Raw genomic sequence first — 8445 nt, 5'->3', positions numbered from 1 at the left:
CGGACAGCGCTGGCCCACGGCCTATAGAGGGAGATGGGCGCACAAACCCCAGAGTCTGTCAAGACTGGCCCATAACGGGCAGGGGTACCTTTACCTTTACCTTTATGGTGGGTTTGAATATGCTGTTGCTCATTTTGCTCTGCAGAACTGTGATGCACATTGGCGAAGCTGCCTAAATCAAAAGTAGCAGCTCAGGTAAAATAATGAACACTATCTGGAAAAGGAGACTTACAAGTGCCTTTGTTCAGATGCCAAATATTCTGCTATGGGTGCTTATGCATTGTAGTGCAGACAAATTGGTGAAAAGATGGTTGGAGGAGGGCAACGACTTTTTCATTTCTCTGAACATAAAAAGCTGGCTGTATATTTCTTTTTATTACAGTGCTTCAAGTGCACAAGGCAGCCCAATGTATTAAAAAGTGATATGGAAATATGACCATTTTACCTGCTTATAACTTTGGAATGACCATTAAATGCACACACACACACACACACACACACACACACCCTTGGAAACAAAACATGTACATATGTTGGTATTCCTTTAGAACACTTTAGCACCCATTTCAACAAAATGAAATCTGTCTTAGTAACAAATGCATAGTTATTATTCACACCGTTAATTTACAAAAAGGTACCATTCAGTTAAAACAAAGCTATAAAATTATTAGAAATATATTCTATAAGGAATGTATAATCTGCATAAAAATGTATAATGTTTTGGCAATAAAACTGCATCTGTATAAAAAAAAATGTATTTCTTTCTTTTTGAATCATAGCCCTAATAAAAAACAAGTATGGAGTGTCTTCTTTCCTCTCCTTTTTTAAATAATGTCCACTTTGAGGTAGTATATTCCTTTGGTTCATAAATCAGCTTGCAGGGTAGAGGGGGAGCTATGTATCCAACTCAGAGAACTGAAAAGCAGGAGTCCTAAAATTTTCAGCAGCCTGTTTGTATATACAATTGCCACTGTCCCCTTCATGAAACGTCCGGTCTTTTCTGTTATCATCCTCAGACTCTGAGTCAAAATTCAATGATTCACGAGGATGATTTTGAGAAGCTCTTGGCTGCCAAACTGAAGGCTGCCGACAACTTGAGAAGGAATCCAGCTGGTGTCTCCATATAGGTTTTCCAAACGTTCCTGAAACACACACACAAGAGAGAAAATATGTTTGTCAACTGCTCTCCATTAAGAAGGGACAAGAGGCCACCCCACAGACCAGTGAAATGTTCTTAAATCAGATTCACCTTTCTACCTCTGCCTTTTGACACAGTTAAATGTTGAAGTTAGTAACAAGATGCATTTTTAAAATAGTCAACTTCCTGAGTTTAGCCAGAGGTGGTATACATGTGGCTGCAGATTTTCACTTAACACTGTCGCCAGCTGGTTGGGGAATTCTGTGTGCAAATGGGTGCTGAATGCTGAATTTCCCAACCCAATGTTGAAATAATAATAATAATTTAATAATTTATTATTTGTACCCCGCCCATCTGGCTGGGTTTCCCCAGCCACTCTGGGTGGCTTCCACAAAGACCAAAAATACACTAATAATGGAGACTGCATGCCCATGGTTCACATTTATTTGCTTTTTCAAAGTTAGTTTAACCATTGAAAGCATACCCATGAAAGTGCCACTCGTAGTAAGGGGAGGCAGCTCTTGATTTCTGCTAAATTCACATGCATCCAAATTCAGATGCAAGTTTCTTGTCCCACTGTCTTCACGCTGAGTGTAAGCAGAGGGGAGCAATTTACTACTTGGAGGGTGTATTCCAGAAATGCTGATATACTGGTCAAAAGGATCTTCAGGCGGGTGGGGAGAGGGGTAGCATTCCTTTTCCTTCAAGCAGCTTGAGTCATACAGGTCCGCACACACTGTCCTTTGCTCTGGATTGCAGCCTTAAAAAAATAGCATAAGCAAAAAAAGAATGTTGGGTTAGCTTTGCTAAGCAAAAGAGAGCCCTCAAAAAGAGACAATGAAATGCAGCAAACTATTTTATATATACATATGTAATGAAGATTACCTGTGTGGTATACGTCAAACATATCTGGGCCACATATATTGCTTTTCAAATATATACTTCCTGAAGTTCCCAAATAATGACATAAAAATGGATCTGTTACAGCTTCCAAGTCATTTTCGCTGCAGTTATCTGTATGACAAATTCCTTCAAAACAGAAATGGTGTATAGGTCAGGATCCCTTTATTTTCACTTTAACAGTCATATATGAATACATATTATATTTTTTATTGATTTCAAAGCAATATTATTTTGAGGTACTCGTTTATTTCTTTATTAAGTGTATTTGGAGTCCACCCTTCACCCAAAGGTCCCAGATATCATACTAATTTGAGAACTTAATGAGATTTTTCAGAGTTAGTGGTTTCCAGCGTTAAGAGTTGTGCACCCTTAACATCCAGTTCCACAGAGTCTATTTAGATGGTGTAGCACTGACCACGCTGTGGGACATCTCAGCTTTCTGTAAAAATGCCCCTAAATTCTAGAAGTAGCTTGTCAAAGGTGTGGAAAAGCTGCTGCTTGGGCAGGGTGGTGGCGGAGGGGATCTCCTTACAACATTCCTTACAAAGAACTGGCTGTGCAGCCCTCTAGATTGCCAGGGTCACTGTAATAATTTTCCTTGTCAAGTTAGGTGCACTTATTCTGGCATAAGATTTCCTCAACAGTGAGAGCTAGAACAAGGAAGGGGGGAATCTGTGGCCCACAAGCTGTTGTGTCATCATCTCTGATCATTAGTTGAGGCTGATGGGAGTTGCAAGATAATAATAATAATAATAATAATAATAATAATAATAATAATAATTTACAGTAATACCTCTGCGAACATCCACCTTGTCTCGCATCCATTCCAGTGAATGTCCGCAGCAAACCCGGATGTACCAGAATGGGTTACTTCTGGGTTTGCCACTCGCGCATGCGCAGAAGCTCTAAATAGCGCTTTGCACATGCGCAGAAGCACAAACCACTCCATGTGTGCACGCAGATGTGGCGCTTTGCCCTGCGTCCTTTTCGGCTAGCGGCCAGGGCTCCAGAACAGATCCCAGCCGCAAAACGAGGTACAACTGTATTGTTTATACCCTGCCCATCTGGCTGGGTTTCCCCAGCCACTCTGGGCAGCTCCCAACAGAATATTAAAAACACGATAAAACATTAAACATTAAAAACTTCCCTAAACAGGGTTGCCTTCAGATGCCGCTGGGGGGGCACAGTCTCCCCACCTTTGATCTAGAGCGTTAAGTAGGGCACAATATATGGCTGCCACACCAAGTCCTTCTGTTGCATCCCACAGAAAGAACCAGAGGATACAGACTTTGCCTTCTGGATATGGAAGACTTGGGAAAGTACTAACTTGGAAAAAAAGCACCTCTGCTTGATGCTGGGGAATGGGGAAAAACTGAACTTATCCTGTCAAGACAGAAAGGTCTCAGCTGACTCTGTTGCTGAAGACGCTTGGTAGCATTCGGATCACTACTGTATTGATGTCCTTGGCCAGTGGTTGAAAAGCTTAGCTCCAGATGGAAAATAAAAATGGAATAAAATGCACAAGAAAAATCTCCAAGCCATTTCCTGGAAGCACTCCTCAGAAAGATAAAAATGTATGAATTTGCATCTGTATACACCGATGATCTAAATGCTAAAAGATGGCAAGTGTTTTGATATTCCAATACCCTTTAAGGGACCAGAGCCATTAGTTGACAATTTTCTCATCAACAGAGTCTATCTGTCGAAGAAGCTACCCTCCATGAATTAAGGACAATAGTGATTGGATCACTAGCTTTTGGATGGTAAAGTTCAACATTCTGAATGCTTACCGCCGCTGTCTCTTTGTTGTAAGAAATATCCTCCCATGGATGAGGATGAAGATACAAAATGATGTTGACTTCCATTCTCCAATGACCCATATCCATCTTGCCTTTCAGCTAGAGTTCCCTGGGATGACAGATAGCTTGGAATATCAGCAGGCAGATTTGTCTCATCTGCGATTTAAGCAAACACACAGAGCTATCAGCATCGAGATTCTTTGCCGCATTTTAGGGCTAATGAGCAACAGAGGGATGTATTTGAAAAGCTATTCGCTCTTGTGAATCGGAGTCAAGAGACACAAATAAGCCTGGAAGAAAAACCTCTGTAGGTTAACCACAAACATATTTCAGTCTACTCTTCCGGTGCCAAGTTTCAGTTTACACACCTGTGTTTGTGATGCTGCAATCTTCATTTCTCCTTCTTGTGTGGTATATGATGACCACCCACACGAGGGAAGTGCCCACCACACAGCACACCACAGCTATGATCACAACGCCCACAGTGGCCCATCCATCATCGTCCAAAGACGGGGCAGCGTTCTGAGGAGAGTCACAGGTTGGCGTGGGAATTACGCTGAGGCGGATGTTGCCTCTCTCTGTCCCAAGAGTATTAGACATTTCGCACGTGTACTTCCCAGCGTCTTCAAAGTCTGTGTCCACAATGATGAGCAACTGGTTTCCTGCTGCAAAGAAATGCCTCTCCGTCACCATCAGAGTGCTGTCGTCTTTGGTCCAGTTAAGCCGAGGCGGGGGGCTACCACCGGCGATGCACTGCAAGACGGCCGTTTCACCTTTCGTCACCGTCCGGTCCAGCAAAGGCCTCAAAAACGAGGGTGTTTCTGAAGGAAGGAGGGGGAGCAGCAAATATATGAATGTTACCAAGAATGAATCTTTATTTACGTCAGCCATCAGCAAAACAACAACAATGTGATATACAAAGAATAGAAAGAAAAAGTCAATTATATAAAATACATTTTAGGGTTTTGAATCAATAGTCAAATAGTGGATCTTATTCTGATTGCCCCAGCTAAAAACAATGCAACCTTTGCTGTCACCTGCTCATCTTGATCTGCCAAGAGAAAGGACACTGTGGCAGTGGCTGGGCGACCCAGAATGGACAATAAAAGAGGGGTGATAATCTCATTCCTCAAGTCTCTATAAAGCGTGCAAGTCAGAATGGCATGCGCCATCGATTCGGTACTGCCATCTCTACAGCGACATACTGTAAGCGTTTTTCATGTGGAATCTGTTGGAATCGTCCCTCAAGTACAGCCAAGGGCAATACATTCAATCTTGCAAGTGTAAAAGCGCATCTATATTTTAGAATTGCTAGATTATGCAGACAGGGTGCCAGAGTGGCAAAATGGGAAGGTGGAAAATAGTCACATCATGGGCAAAATTTTCTTATTGTGGCCAGGTTGTTCTGACACTCGATATCATTGAGGCGCTGACAAATTAGACTGTTTGCTTTACTAAAACCCAAAGTGAGTAGCTGTTGTGGTGATAAACCACATGAGTGAAGTTTTTGACAGACAATTTTAGTCCAAGCGCTCTTGTGACAATCTTGCAGCACTAGGGATATTAGACTGGGGGGATTTGAGTCCAAGTCTAAAAATATCTCTAAAGCTTTAATCATGTTATCAGCAAGCAAAGACAAAGGGGCACCCCCAGTGTTCAGTTGGCAATCACATTTTATCTTACCTAACACTGTTAATGTTGCATTAGCAGAGATGCTTCCAGCAGTGTTCTGAGCTGTGCAGCTGTAGACACCAGTATCTTCAATTTTGACATCCACTATAAAGAAGACATCGTCCTCGGGCATCACATGCATGCGTCTCTTACGTGCTGCGGGAAAGTCAGTGCCGCCATCTTTCTGCCAAGCGATCTGGGGCACCGGGTGGCCGACTGCAGCACATTCCAGCCGTGCCATCGCCCCTGCACGGATGGTGAGGTCCATGGGCATCTTGGTAAATGAAGGAAGCACTACAAAAAACACAAAAGATGCAAAGAGATACAAGTGAGTTTTCTTATTAGATAGCGTACAGACCACAGTTTTCAGTATGCCCATACAATGTAAGTGGAATCGGTGTCACCATCGATTCATGGACAATTGTCTCCCCTGCTCTCTACCAGCTCAACTGGGTCTAGATTTTTTAATGCCCAACTCCGAAGGAAACATCTGCAAGCTGCTTTTGAAATAAGGACTGATTTCAGGGAAGCACATACAGGGCAATCATTTCCTCATCCCAAGCACTAGCAGCATAACATTACGAAGCGGCTGCTTGCTATGCTATCAATTCTGTTTCTGATTCTCTAGTTTATTTGGGGATAGAGAAACCTGTCAATATCAGTTTCTCTTGGTGTGCATTGTTTCTTCATCAGATTTTTTTTATTATAAAAAAACTGTCTGCATGAAAATCTGTATGCAATTCCTGCCGATACGCACATTTTGCATTCATACTGTGATTTGAGAAAGGCATCACAAAATTTGTAGATGTGCATATTTTGAATGATTGCTGCCTCCTCGTTTACGCATTAATTCTGGGAGTGTGAGTTGTGTGAATTTCTCCCCCACAATACTGTATTTCATTTTACTTGAATATTTGACTGAATGGTCTCTTTAACTGAGTATATCTTCGATGGCAATTCTTTGAATCTTTCATGAACCAAATGCAGTCTACTTTATATAAATAATTTCTAAAGAATCAAATGAGGTTTAACAGGTTGTGACGTACACACCTCGGGGAAACATATATATGAATTAATCTTATTTTAGACAGACCGTATTCATTCCCATTTCACTCAAAGGTTAATTCTGGGACAACTTTGTTGGATATAACCTACTGAATCCCATATATATATATATATATATATATATATATATATATATATATATATATATTTGCTTTCGTAGATTTTCACGGGTACAGGAATGCAGGTTTTGGTGTTTTCGGGTATCTTCCCGTGTAAGAGTTGGGGTGTCTAGGCGACGTTTCGACGAGGTCTCACTCGTCATCTTCAGGCTGGTGCTTTCGGCTTCTTGTTACTAGAACAGAGCAGGATCTCAGTGTTTGAGTTCCTATAAATACTGTGGAGGGGGTGTGGTGTATAGCCTCCAACGTTCTGGGCAGAGAGGAAGTTCCCAGGTTATTGTGCCTTTTCTTCTTTTGTTCATTAATTACTTGAGGGATATCTTGAGTGATTTCTTGAGTGATATTCTGAGTACCACTTAGGAGGGTCATTAGGTGTGGATTAGTTGCTAAAGCTTTCGTGTCTTGACCTCTTGAGCTTGTGAAGAGTTTTTCTGAGTTTTTCTGAGAAGAGTTTTTCTGAGAAGATGGCTGTACTGCACTTAGTTGTGCTCTGGCTTGGCTTCGTGTATAGGGGCGAGCTGTGGTTTTGTGCCCTGTGCCAGCCAGATCTGTGTAGGGATTGCAGGGGGGTGCAGCATCCGGAGGTGCCACTATGGTTTGGCTACTGGATGGTATCTGTAATTTATCTGTGGAGAGGGTCTGGGTTTGGGTCTGGTGTGGTTGATTGGAGATGGCGTTCTGTGTGCCTCTGGTTCTGGTGTCGGTTTTTGTGGGGAGGGCTAATTTCCAGATGTCTGGCAGGCGGGACGTGTCGTCACGCTTGTTCATGTTGTGAGGGTGTTTCTCTATCTCGATGGCTTCCATGATTATTCTCTTGTGGTGATGTTCCATGTTAAAGAGCAATTTGGAATCTGCAAAATTAATTTCGTGTCCTGTTTCTTTCATGTGTTGGTAAAGAGAGGAAGTTTTTTCTTCTTTTTTGACGGCATTCTTGTGTTCTGCGATACGTGCATTTATTCGTCTGTTTGTTTGTCCAATGTACGTGGCTGGGCAGACTTTGCAGGGTATTTCATAGACCCCTTGGTTTTCTAACTGGATTTTATCTTTGGGGTTTCTGAGGATATTGGCTATTTTTTGGTTGGTGCAAAAGGCTGTTTTGATATTGTGTTTATGGAGGATTTTGCTAATTTTATCTGTGGTGCCCTTGATATAAGGAAGGAGGGCCATGCCATTGTTTTCTTCTGTGTCTTGGTTTTTGGGGGGTGTTTCTTTTTGGATTAGCTTCGTAACCCTGTTTTGCTGGTATCCGTTGGCGATTAACACATTTGAGAGATTCTGTAACTCAGTTGTCAAGTGGTCTTCGTCAGCCAGGCGTTTGGTTCTGGAGATGAGAGTCTTGGCTACGGAGTTTATTTGTGCAGGGTGGTGGTGTGATTGTGCATGTAAGTAGCGGTTGGTGTGTGTTTTTTTCCGGTAGATAGTGTGTCCTAGGGAGCCATCAGGTTTTTTGTAGATTAGGACGTCAAGGAAGGGAAGTTGGTTGTTGGCTTCTATTTCCATAGTGAATTGTATTTTGGGGTGTAGGCTGTTGAGATGTGTGAGGAAGCTATCTAGTTTTTCCTTCCCGTGTGGCCAAATTACAAAGGTGTCGTCAAAGGTGGTGTTCCTTCTTTGTGTATCTTGGGGAGACCGTAGAGTTTGGGGCATCTGGATGATTTTTCTCTGGGGATGATTCTTTGGTGGTTAACCACCAAATCCAAAATAAAAGCCTCTCCTATCAGTGAAGAAATCCAGCTAAGAATCATCCCCA

The 8445-nt window shown here is 42.2% G+C and overlaps 1 protein-coding gene across 1 annotated transcript in view; it reads right to left on the bottom strand.

Moving 5' to 3' along the window:
- Window positions 1-348: 348 nt before the first annotated feature.
- Window positions 349-8445, bottom strand: part of LRIG3 (leucine rich repeats and immunoglobulin like domains 3) — a 60825-nt gene continuing 52728 nt past the window's right edge. Inside the window, exons 14-19 of the mRNA XM_081211488.1 lie at window positions 5524-5805; window positions 4209-4661; window positions 3832-3996; window positions 2024-2167; window positions 1623-1898; window positions 349-1142 (exon numbers count right to left, since the gene is read on the bottom strand). Of these exons, the coding sequence (XP_081067614.1) occupies window positions 895-1142; window positions 1623-1898; window positions 2024-2167; window positions 3832-3996; window positions 4209-4661; window positions 5524-5805 (1568 nt within the window). The 3' untranslated portion in view covers window positions 349-894. The remainder of the gene's footprint in view (window positions 1143-1622; window positions 1899-2023; window positions 2168-3831; window positions 3997-4208; window positions 4662-5523; window positions 5806-8445) is intronic.

The sequence above is a fragment of the Podarcis bocagei genome (assembly GCF_964188305.1).
Source record: "Podarcis bocagei genome assembly, chromosome: 10".
NCBI classification, from domain to species: domain Eukaryota; kingdom Metazoa; phylum Chordata; class Lepidosauria; order Squamata; family Lacertidae; genus Podarcis; species Podarcis bocagei.
This window is presented reverse-complemented; position numbering and strand designations above follow the sequence as displayed.